The 22,130-nt window shown below is 39.4% G+C and overlaps 1 protein-coding gene, 1 long non-coding RNA gene and 1 other non-coding gene across 3 annotated transcripts; 2 read left to right on the top strand and 1 right to left on the bottom strand.

The window, feature by feature from the left end:
* The first annotated feature begins 3,419 nt into the window (after window positions 1-3,419).
* Window positions 3,420-21,918, top strand: LOC111339091 (gamma-aminobutyric acid type B receptor subunit 2). Its single transcript, XR_015994817.1, has 15 exons — window positions 3,420-5,006; window positions 6,126-6,263; window positions 6,738-6,908; window positions 7,467-7,568; window positions 8,309-8,374; window positions 9,261-9,457; window positions 9,899-10,126; window positions 10,964-11,027; window positions 11,563-11,647; window positions 12,056-12,223; window positions 12,376-12,514; window positions 12,640-12,747; window positions 12,993-13,118; window positions 14,094-16,072; window positions 21,687-21,918. It is a non-coding gene; the product is annotated as a gamma-aminobutyric acid type B receptor subunit 2 (transcript).
* On the bottom strand, window positions 8,616-14,459 carry LOC148717310 (uncharacterized). Its single transcript, XR_015994818.1, has 3 exons — window positions 14,326-14,459; window positions 12,834-13,137; window positions 8,616-9,419 (listed from the first exon to the last, which is right to left on the bottom strand). It is a non-coding gene; the product is annotated as an uncharacterized LOC148717310 (long non-coding RNA).
* Window positions 17,606-19,287, top strand: LOC111339090 (adenosine receptor A2a). The gene has a single exon (XM_022945675.2). It carries the CDS (start codon window positions 17,890-17,892, stop codon window positions 18,811-18,813), a length of 924 nt encoding a protein of 307 aa, XP_022801410.2. The 5' UTR covers window positions 17,606-17,889; the 3' UTR covers window positions 18,814-19,287.
* Window positions 21,919-22,130: the final 212 nt, after the last annotated feature.

Genomic DNA, 22,130 nt, shown 5'->3' on the forward strand with positions numbered 1-22,130 from the left:
TCCGGCGGCACTTACTTTGAAGTTTGCAGAGGCAATTAAGTTTGACCAATCATGACCTCCCTCGGTCAATTTCTGGCACTGCGATAAGAGCAGCAGGCCTAATTAGTTTAATTACTGTGAATTGGTGACACTCGGAGACAATTGAAAGCATCAAACAAACTAAATTGGGAAGTGATGATGTATGTTTTCCTTCGATCTTCGAGTTTATATTGCACGATCAATGTACTGAGGGAAATCTCCGGGGAAATATTGTCATTAGGACGATACTCGCAAATTGTTTCTGTAATTTTTTTTCAAGGGTGAATATATGAGTGATTTTTTCCAGAAAAAAGACTTGATATTTCCTTATAGTACCGCCTTTTTCGCCCTGAGGCGATGAAACAAAACTTCGCTTGTATACAAAAAATCAATTATGCAATAACACCTTTTGCGATAAAGTAAGGGATAAAAAGCTGTTATACTTCCACTAATTTTACCCTTAAGTTTTCTTCCGCAGTCACGAAAACAAAAAATTAACTTTGTTCTTCAATCCTGGATCTATCTGCAAGAAGGCGGAAAAATCAATGCGAACGACGCGCGGTAAAAGGCTTAAAACACATGAGTTCACAAGGTCGATCGCAATCTATAAGCTGGCTCCGTACATAAACAAACATTGCCTAGATTGAAGAACCACAGTATTAAAGGCCAAACACTTCACTATATTTGAAAGAGCTGTTATCTTAATTTTATCATCGCTAGACAGCACCATAATCTTTTACAGGCTTACAAAAGCATTTGCCTGCTGGTCTAATGAAACACTTCTCTGAGGTACATCTGCTAGGGCATGAGCGCGTCAAATAATGTTTGCCGCTTTTCAACCCAGATGCAGTGAGGCTTCTGCTCTAGGATCTTCATGGGTTCCATTCGGGTTTTTTACCGCCCGCAAGGCCACAGGAAATGCTTAGGCGTGTTTTCTGTTTCTCAGACAGCTTGGGAAGCCTGCCAGTGTCTTGGCAAATGCCGCCGAGCGGTGATTGGCTATTCTACAAGTGATTGGCGTGTCATCTGTTGGGGTTGAAAGCTGCTTGGAGGATTATGAAATCCCGCATGGACAACCGCTTTTTGTTATGACTTTTTAAGAAGAGGATTTCCGGTTTGCAACCGCAAATTATGCTTTCGATTTGGGGCGGCAAATATCTCGCAAAAACTAAAATTGTTTTACTATATTTTGTAACATTCTTGGGGCATTTTTGCATTATAACGAGCGGTTTGAAGCAAGTGGATTAATTGACCGCTTGTGGGCACAATAAAATAATCATTTAAATATAGACAAGATTAAGATGTTTCCTTCAGTCCTTAATGTCAGAAACGAGAGGCCTATTAATCACCAGGTTAATCATAAATATTAAATAACAAGACCAGTTCATGAGGCCCCTCAGAATTCCACAATCTTTTCGGAGGTCAAAAAATACACTTCTAAGAAAAATAATCAGGTGTTTACGTCCGTCTTGTTTACATTCATAGAAATGTTTACAAATGCGGTATTTGTAATTTGTGTTTTCTAAAACTTACCATTTTCAGTTATTTTACAAAAAAACTGATTTATTTCGACTTTCACTCTTATTTGCGCCACTGGCCGTACTATCAAAATCACTCAAAGTTAGAGACGAAGGCCTACATGATTGCCTTTACTGGTTGCGTGTTGCGCCAAGACAACAACTCAAGTAATACAAGGATATAAGAATAATCTCTCAAAGCATCTGTGCGCGAACAGAATTTGAGTTATTTTTAGCCACTCATTTCAAATAAGAAACAAGTTTTTCTCTTCACGAGAAATTCAAACCTGAAATTAACGTTCACTGAAGTTGTAATAACTTCCATAGTGAGTCACCGATCATTGTTCATATTCTCTCAACCACGCTCTCAAAACAACATGTGTCGGCCAATGAAGAGGACCTTACTAAGGAATTTCTCCTAATTATAATATATATTGGTAAAAACAACAAAGGAGAGCGCGAGTCCTTTTAGCGATCTTAATATTGTTTTTAATTAGCTAAGTCCATTATGAACTTTTTTCTTCAAGCGGCATGGGAAACTAAACAAACAAAGCATTGCTGTGTTTAGAATGACGTAACCACATCGCGCAATGCTCCTGAGTTCTACATCCCAAGAATTTTCAGCTTTTGAGAGATCCTCAGCTTCCCAGAGTTCTTCAGCGAAAGGGGAGACGCCAACAGCGAAAGGGGAACAGTTAAACCGTACCATTTACTTTAGTGGGGCAACAGAACAAGAAAGTATCTCTAACCAGTTACCAAAACAATAAACAACTGCAAGATGCTTACAGATCTTAACTAAGTTTGACCCGAGTAAATTCACGTATGCAGTCCCATAGATTTCACCCAGTATTAATTACTCCATTCTTTCATATGACGTAAGACAAACATCGATTCATTGCGGTGATCATGGCCTCTAACCTTCGCCTGACTTGCGCAGAAAATTCCATTCGAAAGCGCAGAATTCCTCATCATTGAACGAATACTACCGAGCCTCTATGCTAGTATAGAAGTTCATGCCGGAAAACGCCAGTGCCTAACTCGCTATTTGTTTTAGGTTCGCAGCTGATTGGTTAAGGGAGTGGCGCGAGTTTTCTAGACCAATCATGGAACGTAATAAAAGCAAAGCCAATGAAACCCTGGATTGCTTTCATCATATTGAACGTAGCCTAAAAAACCGGGTCAAGAAAATCAAAGTGGGATATAAAAATTCCCTTCGGAAAATAGAAATAGTAAACAATGTTTTGTTCGACTTCTCTTATCATATCTGAACCTCGTGTAGACCTTTTTCTGAGTTGGGTGATCAACTTGTGAGAACAGCCGTCTAAAAATCACGAGATCATTTGCATTTTCGGAGTACTACTCTGGTGAACTCTTGTACTAGTGCAGTTTCCCTGGCTCACTTCCAAGCACATCGGTTTTGAGTTAAGATTGAAAATTGTTGTTTTGTTTATGAAACCACGTCTTGGTTGGCCAACTGCAATTCAAAATGTACGGCTCTTACGGTTTCCCCGGTATCTTAGCATCTGTGACCACAATCGATGGCAAGATACCTGATATCTTGGTCATATGAACCGGTAATGACAGTCATAATGCTGCCAAAATTGGGACATCACGCAAGTAAAAAAGAGAGGTTCATAGAATACACCCATGGAACACTAAGCTATCAATGCTTAACCAAAAGGAAGAAAATTCCACACTACATCGATCACCAATTCTCAAATCCAACCTAAGCCGTGCGCAATTAAAGGTTGTGAAAGCCCAGGCTAATGACCGGCTAGCGTCGGTAAAAAGTTCCATTTTCAAAATGTTAAATCCCACGCGAAAAACTTCAGTAAAGCCAGCGTTTTCAAATGCTACCACTTTGAGAGGCGCTTTGAGATCTTCCGCAATTGATGAATGATTAAACTACAGTGATATTTGCTGTGGGAGGTAGTCCTAACAGCAATCAATAACTGATACAGATGGGTATTCGGCATGGGTGAGGTCTGTAATCAATAAGATCCAAAATTAACCCTAGGAATACTGACGATCACAGATTAAAAATGCAGTATTAGGAAATCACTTTACTTCTCGTATGATGGAAATATAGAGAATACTAACACTTCCCAAAAAAAGAATAAGCACCTGCAGGTGGAGATATTCTACTTAACGCGACTTGAACTTTTTGTCATGTTTTTTTTTTTATTTGCCATTACATATAAAATTACAACAGGTTACAGCAATTGGTAAGACAAAAACAGGTTAATGGCAAGAAAACCTAATATGAACGATTAAGGCTTGTAAACTTGTAGGCTTGTAATTGCACAAGTTAACCGCAGGTCTGAAGTGTACTTTAAGGTTTCCTTGACGTAGGCGGCACCAATAAAATGCGTTCAGATTGTGTTTAACGAGCAGGTGGATAAACGGCCATGTTTATTTTGTATTAATTGGGTAACTTCCTCTCCAATGTCGGAGCCTAGTTTGCATATTTCTAACAAATTCATTTTGTTGCCATTTTTGAAATCCATGATTCTTCCTTTAAAGATTATTTTAACAAACCATATATGCGGTTATGTAATTTATACCAAAACATACAATTACTGTTCTCAGTATAAACTAATAATTTTCCATTTCGAAACCTGGGAGGTTCGTTGGCATTAACAGCTATAAAAAATGCTTCAATTGCTCTGTTCTAGACTGACGTGCCTTCAATAAGTCTTTACCCTAAGCAGGAAAAATCGACGATTGAACAGTGAATTTCATGCTCTCGTATTTCTCAATGATGTTTGACTTGCAGGAGCTTTCAACCAAGCTACCCAGACTAGTTTTGCTTCAAAAACCTGTGATTCTTCAAGTGAACGAACGTACTTAAAAAAAAAAAAAAAAAAAAAAACACGAAGAAAATATAAGCCCCTTGCACGAGATTTTGAGACACGTGTGGTGAAGAATCTTAACCAACTGAACGATATTACTCAGTGCGTTTAACTTCCTGTGAAGATATACCATCCTAATTTTAATTCATTATTTGCCTTTCTGTCATGAATTTGAAGATCGTAATAATCATAAGCTAACCGGCTTAGCGGCATTTAAGACAATCACAAGCAGCTGCAAGTCGGTAGTCCTAAATTAACACAAACTAAATAATATTGGAATCATCATAATAAAATGAGTGAACATAGCTGTATAAAGAAATGAGACATAAATCGTACTTTCGAATCTTTCACCAGTGATTGAACCATGGAGTTGGTTCTTAAGGTCTTGGTAGGTGTAATGGTGAAAGGAGTGCTTTGTAAAAAGTCCGTATCGCATATTGGAGGCTTTATTGAGGTGAATACGACAAACAAGGGTTGGAACAGCGCAGGCATACAGCCAGAAATTGATCTGGCTGTTAAGCAGATTAATAACAGAAGTGACTTTCTACCAAACCATGCACTTTTAATACATTGGAGGGATACCGGCTAAAGTAAGCCTATGCAATACTCAGCGAACAAAGTTTTATATAGATATCCTGTTGGGCGATCAAATTTAACAAGTTGAAATAGTCACTATAGGTTTTCTCTTAGTTATAATATATATACTACTGTAAATAGCTCCTAGTCTTTTTTCTTTTTTAGTGTCCCCAAATTAGTGAGGGATTTTCCCTAGCTAGACGGCTCTCGATACTTTTGATAAAGTTTTACTACTACTACTACTAGTTCTACTTTTTTGGCAAAGGGCACAATCGCTCAAAGACACTTATCTCCAAAGCCTGCGTCTTTACCCAAAACGCTTCTTACATTAAGTCTCTCTTATTTTCCTTGTCGTGCATTTTCATAAATCTTCTTCATTAGTTTGAAAAGCTCCGGTCTTCTGTCACCTCTTCTTTGCGAGTAAATTTTTAGCATAATTTGATGGGATAATTTGATTTGTTTTGACCAATAATTCCGCAAGTCGAGAGTGTGAGAAATTTTTCATTCCTGATTCCAACAGCCTACCTGGAATGAGCAAATGCCTTGCAGTCATTGGCTTTCAATATCGCTGCGGCGTCTATCAGAAGCTCTACCCCGAATCGGGAGTGATTGTTACATGATCTCGCGCATGATTTCACATCTTCCGTTTGGGTGCCTTACCCACGTGAATTCCACGGGGGGTACTCGATATATTCCTGGGTGGGGAGGTGCGGCGTGGCCCCTCATAACCTGACCCTGTTTAAGACAAATATCGCTGATTTCCAACCCTGTTTAAGACAGAATTCCGATTTTTGATACCCTGTTTAACACATTTAATGTGCCTGGTATCAATGCCAAAATCAACGAATTCAATATTAATTAAAATTAGAGCTTATAAAAATTTTGCTGTTTATCTTCCAAGAAAAGATATCCTGTTTAAGCCAAAATTTGATAAATCGATACCCTGACTAAAACAAAAAATGATAAATTCGATACCCCGTTTAAGACAAAAATCTCGAAAAACATACCCTGGCTGGCCGCACGTCCCCATTAAGTCCTTATAAGGAAGTGCCCCCCCGGGGTGAATTCATACAGGGCTAGGGCTGAATATCATAGTTATTAAATTCTCCGTTGTCTTCTCTGAAGCGATCGGAAAGTAAAAAATGGTTCTTTTCTTTTTCAGTTTTCAGATTCTTACACAATCAAAGCACTGATCGAACAGTTGCGAAGACCGCCAACAAAAATGGCTATTATAGGTTCCGGATGTTCAATCTCAGCGGTACTTGTGGCAGCTGCTACTCACTTTAGGAACTTGATTCAGGTTGGTAACGAGAGGGGTCTGGTAGGGGAGAATTTATGTCTATTAAAATTACACAGTCTTCAAGAAGAGCTCAAGATTTTTTAATTTTGTATGTCTCGAGCTACCAGTGAGCGATCCTTTTGAATGTTCATCTTGTGGATTTTATAAGAATGAAATACAAAACCCGAGAAAAAGCACTGCTTTATAGCTGTCCATTGAATCCCATAAGCTATTAAAGGAATTTTCGCAGTTTCATCGTGAAAGCTCGCATCTCATCGGCCACGACGATTTGCAAGAAGATATCCAGTTTTTCGGGAAAGCCTTCAAACGTAAACTACTTCCTTTCTTTCTTCTCTCAAATCTAAAAGAAGTCGGCTTAGTTCCCCTGCGTTCCTTAATGCTTGTTCCGTTGATTTTTCCTGAACTTACACTGTTTATCAGTGGTCTCCCACGACTCTCATTCCATGTCATCCATCAGCATCTCTTATTTTTCAGATTGGTTTCAGTGCTGGGTCACCACGCCTTTCAGAAAAAACCCGGTATCCACTTTTCTTCCGAATCAATGCCCTGGAAACGATTCTTAACAAGGCTGTGGACTCACTGCTGCGCAGATTTGGCTGGAGGCGGATTGCTATTGTTAAACAAGACAAGGATCTCTTTAATGACGTATGATAAATATTCTACAGATTTAACTAAGATAGCCGGCCAGTGTCCCGTCTGACCTGCTGTTATTACTGAACAATGCTGCTCTCTCCACCATCAGGCAAGATAGAACATGTCCTGTTTTCCGACTGGGCAGAACAGGATTATCGTGAGAACAAACTTGGCGTATCTTGTCAGCCCAGTTTCTTTTGGCCAAGATTTTTACAACAAAATTGCAAGGTTTACAACAACAGAAGAAAGTAAAAGTATAGTGGGCCACGACGATGTTCGAGAATTCTTTCGTAGTTCTCTGGATATCAAGACTCCGTCCTTGGTCGACTAAACACAGACAACTTCAGCCCTTTTGACCTCACCCTCAGTCAATGATGCCTTTATGGAAGATTCACCCTCCAAGCATCTCGGGAAGGGTTAAGCCGCTGATTCGGAAGAGCTAAAACCCAAAATGACATTTCTCAGGTCAAACAAATCACAAACTTTTGGTTGTGTTTTCCATAAAGCAAAATGATTTGTTGAGATAAAAACAACTATATTGTAAGGGTTTTGATTATTGTTTCCTAATAGGCTCACGAAGATCTCCAGACAATACTGAAAACACAAGATATTTCTGTGATTTCTACAAACAGCCTTGTCGAGGACCCAGATAATGTCATATTAGATCTTAAAGTTAAGACTTGAAACATGTCAAAGGCTGTTACACGATTGTAGGCAATCAGTTGATCGATCAATCATCAGCTCAAGAGGTACTACTCTTGCTTTTGACATGTTACAAGTATCTTGGGGTTGTGAACCGGACGATCCACGAATACCACAGACTGATGATTACGCCGATACATTTTTTAATCAACTTTTAAGACCAGGACGAACCTCGAAACAAGCAACTAAAGGCGCATTGTGTGAGATCCCCTCATCCGACTTCCATGCTTCTTGCATCAAAGAGAGTGGTAAGAACCTCTATAACAGGAGTGAATGACCACAAACGAGTGACGAAAAATAGGGATATCACAGAACAATCATGTTTAAAAATCACAATCATCGACCCGCAAACACGCTATTGACTGAGATTTCTAGCTGTTAAACCTATAGCCAACAGTTACCAATAAATCGAAACTGAGCAACATTTCACAGATATAACAGCGGCTAGCGTCGAGGAAAAACTGAGCGGTCACCTTCAACTAGCCATCCATACTTGTTGCAATCGACAGACAAACAACTCCAGATTTGACTCTAATGATCACTTCCGCTGGGTCTGTCGAAAAAGTCAATCACTGTCACGAACTCAGACCTTTTCAGGTTGAACCTCAAACCAAAAATCCGGCATGCGATCACCAATGGCAGAAAATAAATCGGAATTAACTATATAAATTCAAGGAAACTAATCCACGCAATAAACTTTTGTGTTACAGAAAAAGAAAGCTCGTATAATAATTAGCGTGATGTACGCAGATAAATCCAGACTTATCATGTGTGCGGTAAGCAAACGAGTTTGACCACATTCTGTACTGACATTGTACCCTTTACACCCTAACATCGGTATACATAATCTTCATACTGTTCTATACGTTTCCCGCCTCCCGGTTAGCTCAATGGATAGAGCGCTGGATTGATGTGCGGGAGGTCCAGGGTTTGAGCCCCGGCCGGACCAACACTCAAGGTCTTAAAATAATTGAGAAGAATATGCTGCCTTTCTATAACATCAAGAAATGGTTAGATATTCTAGTCTTCTCGGATAGGGACGAATAAATGGAGGTCCCGTCTCCTGCAGTGTTAGGGGTAGGAGACGTTAATTTCCCACGCACTAGATTACTGTGTGATGGATGTCCTCCCCTGGGGTGGGATGGTTGGGTTGTTGTCTTGCGTTTCATACATGAGCCTGTGGCTCGGGCAATATGGGTAACCATGCCCCACGTAAAGACATTAAACTTTGATTACTTTCCCAAGTGGCTGATAAGGAGACTTTTTATAGCAATCAAGAGCTTCTTTAGAGATCATTTCCTTTTCCCAAAACCTTAATGTGTAATTCGGATGATACAAAGAGAAATTAAATCGGCTAGTCACATGTAGAGGTCAAAAAGTGAATGTCACAATAGAGTTTCCAAAGGAATCGTGGATTCAACTCGTTTCCCTTGCTGCTCTCTGTGTTTGATTTAGCAACCAACTCTGACAAGTGACCAATTTAATTCTCGTACCCTCGCATTTTCTCACTGGCTTCTCGTGATATTTTTGTTTTTTTCCTGATTGGCTGCTGTGATTTCCTTGTGATAGTTTCCCTATACAAAATCGCAATGTAATATATTTGGAAAGCATTATACTAAACTGGACCAATGCTAAATCACGTTAACTGCTGATCATCACTAGGCCTACCGTCACAAACTGTAGGGTCCTCACATGCAATGGTTCTTGCCCGATTGGTACACAAAGGACTGGTGACGAGTCGCAGATGTGCCTGGCTGCTCAGCTGAAGACATTCGACAGCAGCAGCAAATTTCCTAGCTGTTGAGGACTTGGTAATGGACGCTACAACAAATCACACAATTAGCGGACTGGTAAGGACAGTTTTAGCGCGTGATCATAGGCAACCGATGTGATCATGAGTAAGAAGCTTGAGATAGACCAGAGGAGATGCTGAAGAGAGTTCTCTCCTGCACGTGTCAGTCTAAATAGCCAAACCTCTTGCGCCATGCTGTTTGTTCGAGTGTCTGCCACGCATGCTTAGAAAGTTCCACCAGAACTAGGGAGTGGGGGGAGGGGGATTGTTCACCTCCATTTTTGAGACACATTAGCAGCTCAGGGCCACGAATCTCTCAGACAGTTGTAAGGAGGGGCATAGGTTCCAGTTCACCCCATTGTAAGATGGCGATAGACGGAGTGGCTTAGTAATGAGCGATCTGGACTCTGGTTTGAAAAACCCAGGGTTATTATGTGGCACCTTTGAGTAAGTCTCACGTAAGTCATGGTTTTCATCCATTCTTACCCTTTCTTTATGGACCGCAGAGGAGTTTATGGACATGTACACGACGGTGCTTAAACATTATTCATATTCCGCTAATGGGTATGCTCCGCTAGGATATGACGCAGCTTGGGTACTAGCCTTGACGCTGAATGAGACGACGACACAACTTAACGAAAACAACAAGTCTGTTGATAGCTTCTCGTACGAACATGCCGAGTTTGCGCAAGCTCTATCGAGAACACTGCTTAACCTAACGACTAATGGGATAACTGTGAGTCCAGTTGTGTGAAATATGTTCATTATCGTCATTACTGCTGTCATAGTTGACAGAGGTTTGGAAATAAAAAAATTCTAGGTAGTTAAACCATCAGAGCATCATCAACAACAAAGTAATAATAACAATGACGATGATCGTCACGACCAGAGTCATCCAAGGTAATTGTAGCGTCACTATTACGATCTCGACCACAATCAACGGGAAAATTAAACTTATCGTGCGATAACTACAAACATAACGCTCGCGTTTTCCTTCACGATCACGACCACGATATGGATCAAGAAAATGGTAGAGTGCTTTTGGTTGAGTACCGTAAAACCGAAAACAAACTAATCACAACGGCCAATCAGACGAAAGGAAAAATCCTTAGGAGCCAATGAGAACTTGACCAAACCGCCTCAGCCGAGGAAAAACGCGGGCGACCAAGTTGTGATTGATCGACTGGTTCTTAGTTTTGTATCTGATTGGTGAAGAGAATGGTGCGTGATTTCTGGACCAATTACCAAGCGAAGTAAGGCAGAACCAATGCAATCTTGGATTACTTTCGACACAGTTGAAAATTGCTCTTAGAATTACGATCATGATTACAAATTTTTTGTTAGAAGAGAAAAATGTTATTCTTACACTTCCCCAAAATAGATCTAAAGAAAATCTGAACCAAAAAAAAGTCCTCTCGGCAACACGAGCATATGTTGTCTATCAATGAACAAAGGGCTGAAAGGTTGTTGGTAAAAGATCATGCTGTTCACGTAAAGCTTATCCTAAACCTATCAGTATTTTCGTTGTTTTTTTTTTCTTGGATCGCTGAAATATTCAACGTTATTCATTTAGGGAGTTGTAAACTTCAACAGGAACCAAGAGAGACTCAATAAGATAAGGATCCAACAGTTTCAAGGTAACGCCTGTTTAATGATAATCATCGATGAGAGGGAAACACCGATTAGGAAAAGTACGATTATTATGATAACAATGGTGTTAATAACAATGGTGTTAATAACAATGGTGTTAATAACAATGGTGTTAATAACAATGGTGTTGATAACAATGGTGTTGATAACAATGGTGTTGATAACAATGGTGTTAATAACAATGGTGTTGATAACAATGGTGTTAATAACGATGGTGTCAGTGGAGGAAGCGTTTAATACAACAACATACTTATCCAAGTGATCCTAATCTTATCCCTTGCACTGATTAAGAGGCATCGATAGAAATACTTTCATTGGCGCACCTTATTTTAAACATGAAGTATAAAAACTACCGGAAATGCCATCTGAGCAATCTCATATCAAACTTTAACTTATACATCGAAAAACTCTTTTGAATAGAACTTCGATCTGTAATGAAATCAAAATACAATTCAATTACATATCGTCTACTTGACAAATAAGAATGCAAGGAAATTGTTTTTTTTTATTTTTATTTTTCAGGTAACAGAGGGGTAAGGATTGGTCACTTTGACCCGGAAAACATGACCTGAGCAACGGAGAACTCGCCATGATTCCAGGACAGGAGGTAAGGTAAATGATAGCCTTTATTTCAAACACCCTTTTTTAAAATGCAATTTGCAGATATAGACTAACTGCTACATAGTTTGTCTGATTGATTTTGATTACAGCAGACGGGAACTGGGAAAGGGGGCCGGATCGAGTGAGAGTGAGGGTGAGTATCTGTCGTCTACCCCCTTGGTATAAATTTGTCTCTCTCCACGTTCTTCCAATGAATTAAGAATTAAGATAGAGCCTATACATTTTGAAAGAAGAAGTGTCGCGCCAACGACACAGCTGAGACTACTTCTTTCCTATTTTTGGACAATGATTATGATCAAAAATACCGTCGCCCTGTATGAAACCGATATGAGCAAACTGCTGGCAATGTAAAATGAATTACTCAGTGGCTGGCTTACTGGTAGGAAAATGCTAGTAATTTTTGTTATTTTCAGGTGGTAACCCTCCGAGAGATAAGGATCTTGTGAATAAGCCGCTGGTAAAACCCAGTGGCAATTTGTTTTATGTCATGAGTTGTGTGGCTATGTTGGGTTTAATGTCATCTTTTGGTTTCTTTACGTCAATTCCACTACAGACATCACAGGTGAGTAACTGAATTAGCACAGAAATAAAAAAGGAAACCCTTAATCGACATCTCTGGCTAAATCATTTGTTTCTTTATGATAATGTAGTTCTTCAGTCACAGTAAATCATTCCTGTAATTTCACTGAGCTATCGTTTTGTTTTGTTGTTTAGCATCATCAGGCAATCATCCCCAAGGCTCAATAACATGATCGTGATTGGCTGCATGCAAGCATATTGCTGTGTATTTTTGTTTAGAGCTGAGACTTTTGTGGAGTCACTGGACAGACACACATGATCTGTAAGGTATGAAGTTGTTGGGGCATCTCTCCCCCTACTCGTTTGTCCATTTTCTCGTTCTCTTGTTTCGCTTGATGGATGAAGTGCAAGGAAAGAAAACAAAAGACACGTTTTGATTTGTATTTCTTTCTCTTCCAGACAAGATGGTGGATTTTTTCTCTTACATTTCGCCTAGCATTTGGCACGATGTTTGTCAAAACATGGAGGGTTTACAAAATTTTCATCAACAAGCATCTTTACAAAGAGGTCAGCTATTTCCCATTACAGAGCTCTAGCTACCAGGAAGTAGAATACTTCAGTTAGGAAAACGTTAATCGGCACAAAATTCTTACCTCAGTCAGTCGAAACAATCAGTCGTCTATATTCCATCCATCCCCGACTTGGGTTACTTTCTGCCAGAATCAGTTAACTCCGTTACTTTCAAGACATAAGTTAACGAATTTTCATACGCAAGTACTGATGTCTAATTCATTCGTTTATTATGCTCACAGTTAGGCTTACTGCATGATCGTCACTTATTCGGTATTGTCTGTGGACTGGCTTGTTTAGATGTTGTGTATTTAATAGCGTGGGAGCTATCAGATCCTGTTGATGGTAGTCTGAAACATCTAAGTAAGGTACGAAGTCTCAGCGTACCTAGAACGAACATGGTATGAAACTAAATACATACATACATACATACATACATACATACATACATACATACATATGTTAATTGACCACTCCCCATAGGGGCTTTTAAGGGCCAATTTCCACCCAGCAACCACCCTAGGGGAGGACATCCATCACACAGTAATCTCGTGCATGGGAAATTAACGTCTCCTACATCCTAACCCTGCAGGAGACGGGACCTCCATTTATTCGTCCCTCTCCGAGAAGACTAGAGTATCTAACCACTTCTTGATGTAGAAAGGTAGCATATTCTTCTCACTTGTTTTAAGACCTTGAGTGTTGGTCCGGCCGGGGCTCGAACCCTCGACCTCCCGCACAGCAGTCCAGCGCTCTATCCATTGAGCTAACTGGGAGGCAGTTAAATGAATCAGTTACTACGGGAGGACTGGCTGGAAACTTCGAAACCGTTTGCCAATTTCTAGGCTAAGTAAATAGCCTCTTAAAGATCCTCGAACTTTGGAAAAAAAGGGCAGATGCCTGCTCTTGAACTAATTGCTTTAACAAGTTCATCCATTCTTCGATTCTATGCAGATGCTGTCCATGTTGTTGCTGTTGCTTTTTTTTCCCTTAAATTATAACTTTTTCTCTCCAAAGGAGTCACATGACCCTTGAGAACCCTTCCCACTATCTTGCCACCGCAGGAAGTGTATTGAACACGACTAAGCTCCCCTCTGACGTCACTTTCCCAATATTTCATGGCACTCGGCTATTCTATAAATCACCAACATACTATCAATACTTGATGAATGGCGATGAGTCGGTTATGAACTGAGTGCCGTGGGACAGTCGACTGCCAAATCGGCCAACAATTGGCTGTCGACCAGACCAAATATCGACTGACTTTCGACTGACAATAACTATGTCCACAGAGGCTTCTTAGACTACTAGTTCTCTTGACAGAGGTTCAGTTTACTGACTAGGAAATATCTCCAGATGGTAACGAGATCACACAGAGACAAGTCCTGACTGATGCACTTCTGGTAACGAGAATTTTATGGTTGAGCCTCTGGGTGATATGGAAAACTTTATTGCTGGCTATGGGGCTTTTTCTGGCTTGGGAGACAAGACACGTCCCTTCTTCTTCACTAAATGACTCCAAATACATAGGAATGAGCGTGTATAATGTAGTTATCATGAGTATTATTAACGTACCTCTGTATTATGTTGTCGGAGAGGCTCATATCCAAGCTAATTACGCACTGTTTGCTACAATATTGAACTTCATCTCCACATTTACTCTTCTCGTATTGTTTGTTCCAAAGGTAAGCACAGAAGGGACATATAAATGTAAATCCACCGAGATAATGCAATGATATTCTTCAACGATGAGGCCTCAAAGTAATTTTTACCGCTTCTCGGACTGCACCAGACATTCTTTTTTTTTCTCTGGGAGGAGTGGGGAGGGTTTGAGGTATATTCGACCTAACCATGAAAAAAATTGGATACAATGAATATATGAAGTTCATATATTTTGAACTGTGGTATTAGATACGTATGATGCAAATCTATATTTTTCTCTTCGCCTATAATTAAGGTACTTCCCAGTAAATTCATTTCGCTTCCCCTGGTTAAAAAACTCTTCGTTGAATTGTAACAAATTTTGACATCGGTTATCAGTCATACATGCAAAACGCACGCTCGTGTATTATCTTCTGTTCCTCTTAAGTATTCCTGCTCATTATACGTCGTCTTTAGTACTGCCACTTAATTAAAACAGTCAGTTGTAAATTGTCAGATAACTAAAAGCGATAATCTATTATTAAAATTCCAAACCTTTTTTCCACAATGGGCTGTTCCTAAATTGTCTTTGCGAGTAAAATAAACCAAGAGGTGAAGAGCTTTATATTTGTCGTAAGGAAGAGATCTTTAGAAATTGAGGGTTTTCATCTGAATTATTGATTGGTTTTTATCTAAATTATTGACCACGACAATTAAAAGAGTTCATTTCTGGATCACTTTAATTCAGTGTTTAGGTTAAATATTATTTATTGAGGACTTCTTTTTACTGCGGTGCATTGCTGCAAAAGCGTTGGTAGTTCCAATCTGTCGTAACGCGGTAAAATAGTTGTACTGTCTAACGTCAAGGGCTTATTTCACGTGTTGTTTGAGCTTCCCAGCTTTCTCACCAAAGAAAAGAAACAAAGCAAACTGAAACAAAACGAAACAAAACAAAACAAAAACCAATTTTTAACACCAAAAGAGACTTGTTTTGAAAGAAAATTATTTAAGTTGAAACATTTATATGTGGAACACCTTAACTGAAGGGAAATTTCTACTCAAGGGACGCTCGTTGTAATGCCGGGATATTCCTCTAATGAATGTTCCTCGGTATCATGGCTTTATTCCTCTGTCACTTTACATTACAGTGGGGACATCTTTGGTTTTCATGAGAATTGCAAGTGGGTAATCCGAGAACGACATCAGGTTTGTCTTCTGGACGCGTTGCTCTTCCCATTAACCTTGGCGATCTGTTGATAAAAGGAATTAGGAAGCATATTGGTCGTTCAGTAAAGTGAACATGCCATTTACACACTGTCACGCTCCTGATTAAAGACTTACATTAGCAACTTTAACATGACAATGCCGCAGTATGGAATCTTTTAGCCAAAGCGCTACTTAGCGTTAGACAGTACAACTATTTTACCGCGTTACGACGGATTGGAACTACCAACGCTTTTGCAGCAATGCACCGCAGTAAAAAGAAGTCCTAAATAAATAATATTTAACCTAAACACTGAATTAAAGTGATCCAGAAATGAACTCTTTTAATTGTCGTGGTCAATAATTTACGTCCCTCAATTTCTAAAGGTCTCTTCCTTACGACAAATATAAAGCTCTTCACCTCTTGGTTTATTCTACTCGCAAAGACAATTTAGGGACAGCTCATTGTGGAAAAAAGGTTTGGAATTTTAATAATAGATTATCGCTTTTAGTTATCTGACAATTTACAACTAAAGACGACGTTTAATGAGCAGGAATACTTAAGAGGAACAGAAGATAATACACGAGCGTGCGTTTTGCATGTATGACTGATAACCGATGTCAAAATTTGTTACAATTCAACGAAGAGTTTTTTAACCAGGGGAAGCGAAATGAATTTACTGGGAAGTACCTTAATTATAGGCGAAGAGAAAAATATAGATTTGTAAAATGCGAGGGAGGGATGTGAATTTTGAAATTAATTAATACACTGAGCTATATTTCCAGCAACTGTTTTTCTTTGTTTTGATCTCCTCGGTGAAATACGACATGCCATCTGTTTTTCCAAATGTCGAAGTTAACCGATTTCACTTGAAATCTCCAAGACACGTGTATTTTTAGAGTCGTGTTGTTCGCCTGAGATATTGTTGTAGGAATTTGATCAAAATTTCCACCTACTGGGCTAAGTTCTTTACCGAGACAATAACGATGTTATTAACGTGGGTCTTGCAATTGCTTGAGACAAATTGGCTGGCTGTCGGAATACAACCTAATTTAATATGCTAATCGAAACTTATTTGGCTTTTTCCTCTTTTCTTTCTAATGTTTCCTGTTTTCTGTATTATATAAATATGACAGTTCAAAATGACTAAAATGAAACACGCATGATTCCCTGTTATTACTCTGAGTTTCGTGCTTACGCACTCGATCGTCAGACCCGTACGGCATGAAACTCGGCCGACTTACAGGGAATCATGCGTGTTTCATTTTTAACTGTATTTCGCTCTACACTCATGTGTATTGAACACTTTCCAACCGCATTTGCTACAATTTCCCACAATTATATAAATATTATATATTTCTATATTACCATTGGAATTAGGTGAAAATGTACATCAAATTAAGACTGAAAAACAACCTTAGAATGAAAGAAATTTGTTTGAACCTCTCACGAACTAAGCTTGAGGGTCGTATAATGAAAGATGATGGTCCGAGGCCGAGGTCTCATCAATCCTTTGGCCAATATTTCGCAGCACTCGGTCAGCAAGAAATTTATTTTCACCCGCTGTTTAATAAATTCCCTGATAGAATGTCTAAGTTTATTTGTATCCACTCTAAGGATTTGACAACAACTTTTTTTCATTGGAAACCGAAAAAGCTGGCGAAACATTTGAAATGAAAAATTTACTAGCATGTTCCTCTGGCTATTTACATTAGTATTCATGGTTGGGTCTTACAATTATTAAGGAGATTTTTCTGAACACAGTTTAAGTGACTTTGTGTTGAAACATTGGCGGTAAAATTTTTTTGTCACCTAAGGCGACATTGTTTTCTTTTTCTGCTCTCTTATTCTCTTCGCAATTCAGATCAGCACCGTCCCATCAAATAGAAAACAATTCAGATTATTATAATTTGACTAAAACCGCAAGCAGAACGTTAATTTACGTCAAAACGTCGAGTTTCACAAAAATATTTCAAAACGATTCTTATGCCAGTGTTAATATTTTGTAAAAAAATAAACAGTGTGAAGTGAAGAAATAAGATTTAAAAATTGTTTCGGCAATGATAATGGAAAATCTTCCAGAACAAAACTTGTCGTCAGTTGCACAAACCCAAAATTAAAGAGGGACTTATGAGTAGGTGTGACATAAGCTAAAATTGAATTTTCATTTCAGCTGATATAATAACCATCGCACCTGTTTTTTCCATATTACATAAGACTTAATTCTGTGGAAAGCTTTGTACTTTTCCAGCGTACCGCTTCAATAAGTCAAAGGTAATTCTGCTTTATTTCAAATGGGAGTAACACGCGATCTTTGTGAGGAAGTCTTGCTTAAGTTTTACGCCAAAGCTGAGTACGTTGACTCGGTTTACATCACCATGAATGTTATCAACGGTTTACTCACTTTCAGTGCAATCTTTGGAAATGCGGCCATAATTTTCGCCCTGCAAAAAGCTTCATCAATTCCGACTACAGCAAAAATTCTTATGCAAAGCTTGGCTGTAACTGATGTTTGCAGTGGCTTCTTCACTCATCCATTGTACATCGCAGTTGTCACACGCATTCGACAAAGTCATGAGTGCAAACATATTCAAGGAGTGCTGATGGCGTTTTTCGTTATTTCTGCTGTTCAAGTCTCTGTATCCCTCCAAGTAGTAATTGTAATCGGAATTGATCGCTTTCTATCAATAACTTTGCATCTGCGATATAATGAGCTTGTAACACCAAACCGAGTACTTGCAGTTGTCGCTAGTGTATGGGTATTATCGCTATCAATTGTGTTCGTCGCAGTCTCCACCGAATTTCTGGTTGGAGAGACAGTTCTTCTTGTGTTTGGTTATGTTGGTATGCTTTCACTCTGTATCGTTTATTCCAAAGTTTATTTCGTGGCTCGCCGACATCAAGTAAATATCCAAAGCCAAGCGCATGTGACGGCTCATCATTTGTCCAACACCACAAACCCGGTACGAAACGTAACTTTGGCTGTCAAAGTATTGTATGTGTTTGTCGTGTTTGTATTTTGTACCTTGCCATACCTCATTACTTTGACTGTGCTCCTTATTTCTGGCCCAAATGTGGTACTTCAAGGAACCATTCAATTGTCCACCGTTTTAATGATGCTTAACTCATCGTTGAACCCCATTGTGTTTGGTTTGAAAATGAAAGAAATTCGTCAGATCATGAAAAGTGAATTCAGGAAGCTTTTCCGCTGTACATAATGTTTAATCTCTTAGAGACAGTGAAGCAGAAAAACTTTCAACTGTGACTGCTATTTAGCTCATGCGAGTAAATGTAAACAGAAAGTCAAAGGGTATTCGCAGTTTAATCTGAGCTGAGGTGCGACACTCTCTTCTGCATCATTTATCCTTACATGTGAAGTTGATAGCTATAATAAATTCAGCGCCACAATTTCTATTCTGAATCGTATTGTGTGAATCAGTCGAGTTTCGTTCACATAAGGCTTTTCATTTTCTTTGTATTCATATTGCTTGTATAATTATGTTCATATTACTTGTTTTTGTAGTTTTTCGGATGGAAATAGGTGTTAAGTAGGAATATTTAAGTCTAAAGTATTGATTACTTACACCTGTAGGCTGTTCAATAAGATACCTTCCTTTCAAAACTGACAGTTAAATGTCAGCAGTGTGTTTTCAGTAATTAATGAATGGCATTACATATTTAATCGCGCTGCATTCGAACTCAGTGGACTGACCAATCAGTTGAAACGACCAGACTGACAACACTCGAATGATAAAAGGGACTTTAAGCAAACCACGACGGCTACGGCAACGAGAACGTGGAAAAACAATAGATGTAATTTGCAGAACAATAGCCCAACACGTGCGTTTTCAAACTTTGTACATTTCTTAGCCATCCTTTGCAAAACAACAACATGAAATCATCAAAATTTGCGTCGTCTGTGAAGCTAAACCGCGGCGGCAAGTTATTTTAATTGACATTTGGAACTCAACGCTACTTTTATGCATTATGTATATGAGCACGATCCTTCGCAGTAAAGCACTATTTGAGCAATAGTGAAAATCAGACCTGAAAAAAATTTCAGGCCTGTACGGGATTCGAACCACTGACCTCTGCGATACTAGTGCAGCGCTCTACCAATTGAGCTAACAAGCCAACTGGGAGCAGGCCATCAAAGTTAATTCGACATAAACCCGTAGATGATAAATCAAACAACAACAAACATATGAAACATATGTGTGAACTGCGGTTATGAGACGTATATGAGCACGATCCTTCGCAGTAAAGCACTATTTGAGCAATAGTGAAAATCAGACCTGAAAAAAATTTCAGGCCTGTACGGGATTCGAACCACTGACCTCTGCGATACTAGTGCAGCGCTCTACCAATTGAGCTAACAAGCCAACTGGGAGCAGGCCATCAAAGTTAATTCGACATAAACCCGTAGATGATAAATCAAACAACAACAAACATATGAAACATATGTGTGAACTGCGGTTATGAGACGTATATGAGCACGATCCTTCGCAGTAAAGCACTATTTGAGCAATAGTGAAAATCAGACCTGAAAAAAATTTCAGGCCTGTACGGGATTCGAACCACTGACCTCTGCGATACTAGTGCAGCGCTCTACCAATTGAGCTAACAAGCCAACTGGGAGCAGGCCATCAAAGTTAATTCGACATAAACCCGTAGATGATAAATCAAACAACAACAAACATATGAAACATATGTGTGAACTGCGGTTATGAGACGTATATGAGCACGATCCTTCGCAGTAAAGCACTATTTGAGCAATAGTGAAAATCAGACCTGAAAAAAATTTCAGGCCTGTACGGGATTCGAACCACTGACCTCTGCGATACTAGTGCAGCGCTCTACCAATTGAGCTAACAAGCCAACTGGGAGCAGGCCATCAAAGTTAATTCGACATAAACCCGTAGATGATAAATCAAACAACAACAAACATATGAAACATATGTGTGAACTGCGGTTATGAGACGTATATGAGCACGATCCTTCGCAGTAAAGCACTATTTGAGCAATAGTGAAAATCAGACCTGAAAAAAATTTCAGGCCTGTACGGGATTCGAACCACTGACCTCTGCGATACTAGTGCAGCGCTCTACCAATTGAGCTAACAAGCCAACTGGGAGCAGGCCATCAAAGTTAATTCGACATAAACCCGTAGATGATAAATCAAACAACAACAAACATATGAAACATATGTGTGAACTGCGGTTATGAGACGTATATGAGCACGATCCTTCGCAGTAAAGCACTATTTGAGCAATAGTGAAAATCAGACCTGAAAAAAATTTCAGGCCTGTACGGGATTCGAACCACTGACCTCTGCGATACTAGTGCAGCGCTGCACTAGTATCGCAGAGGTCAGTGGTTCGAATCCCGTACAGGCCTGAAATTTTTTTCAGGTCTGATTTTCACTATTGCTCAAATAGTGCTTTACTGCGAAGGATCGTGCTCATATACGTCTCATAACCGCAGTTCACACATATGTTTCATATGTTTGTTGTTGTTTGATTTATGCATTATGTTGAGTTTGAGGTCTGGCGCCCTATGAGACGGTAAACACATGCAGCCATTTTCGAAATTCTAACTAAAAGTAGAAACTCATTTTTTAATCGACGTCTTCGGTGGCGTTGCCGTCCTGACTACTTAAAAGGGACCTTACCCAGTCAGGACGGCAACGCCACGGAAGACGTCAATTAAAAAATTAAGTTTTACTTTTAGTTAGAATTTCGAAAATAACTGCATGTGTTTACCGTCTCATAGGGCGCCAGACCTCAAACTCAACATAACGCATGAAAGTAGCGTTGAGGGCCAAATGGAAATTAAAATAATTTGCCGTCGCGGTTTCGGTTCGCAGACGAAGCAAATTTTGGTGATTTCACGTTTTTGTTGTGCAAAGGGCGTCTAAGAAATGAACAAAGTTTTAAAACGCACGTGCTGGGCTATTGTTCTTCCAATTAGATCTTTTGTTTTTTCACGTTCCCGTTGCCGTCGCCGTCGTGGTTTGCGTAAGGTCCCTAAAGTCCCTAAAGTTGACTGTGATGATGACTTCCACTCTGTCACTGACTTATCTTTGTTTCAGTTCTGTCCTTTCCGGGACGAACTCTTTGCGGGGGATCAACGTACCAAAGCGAGGCGAGGTATGATCAACAAAAGAAGATAGCCACAAAGTAACGTTACGGGAAAACTGCCTGAGGCATGTAGAAAATGCGAGTGGTCCAGTCGCGATTCGTTTTAGCTTTGCATTCAGTCGAGGGAAAATCGGATTGGTTTAGAAAGAGGCACTCAATTGAATATTGTTTTTTCCTCTCCAAGACGCAAACTGAAGAGAGAAAAGTGCCGTATGAATCTAAAAAGGAGCAGCGTACAATTTGAATCTTGGCGGCATATCAATTCTTAACAATAATATTTTCACCTTCAAGCTTAAGTAGGGAGGCACTTGTCATAACTTAATTATGAACCGACCACACAGCAACTCAATGTGTTTGTCATCTCTTAGGAAATACCTCGCTTACAAATAATAATT

Source organism: Stylophora pistillata, chromosome 13 (assembly GCF_964205215.1).
Source record: "Stylophora pistillata chromosome 13, jaStyPist1.2, whole genome shotgun sequence".
Lineage (NCBI taxonomy): Eukaryota > Metazoa > Cnidaria > Anthozoa > Scleractinia > Pocilloporidae > Stylophora > Stylophora pistillata.

What these genes read in the sequence shown, in the direction of transcription:
- LOC111339090 (XM_022945675.2), top strand. Translation starts at nt 17,890, where the DNA reads ATGGGAGTAACACGCGATCTTTGTGAGGAAGTCTTGCTTAAGTTTTAC.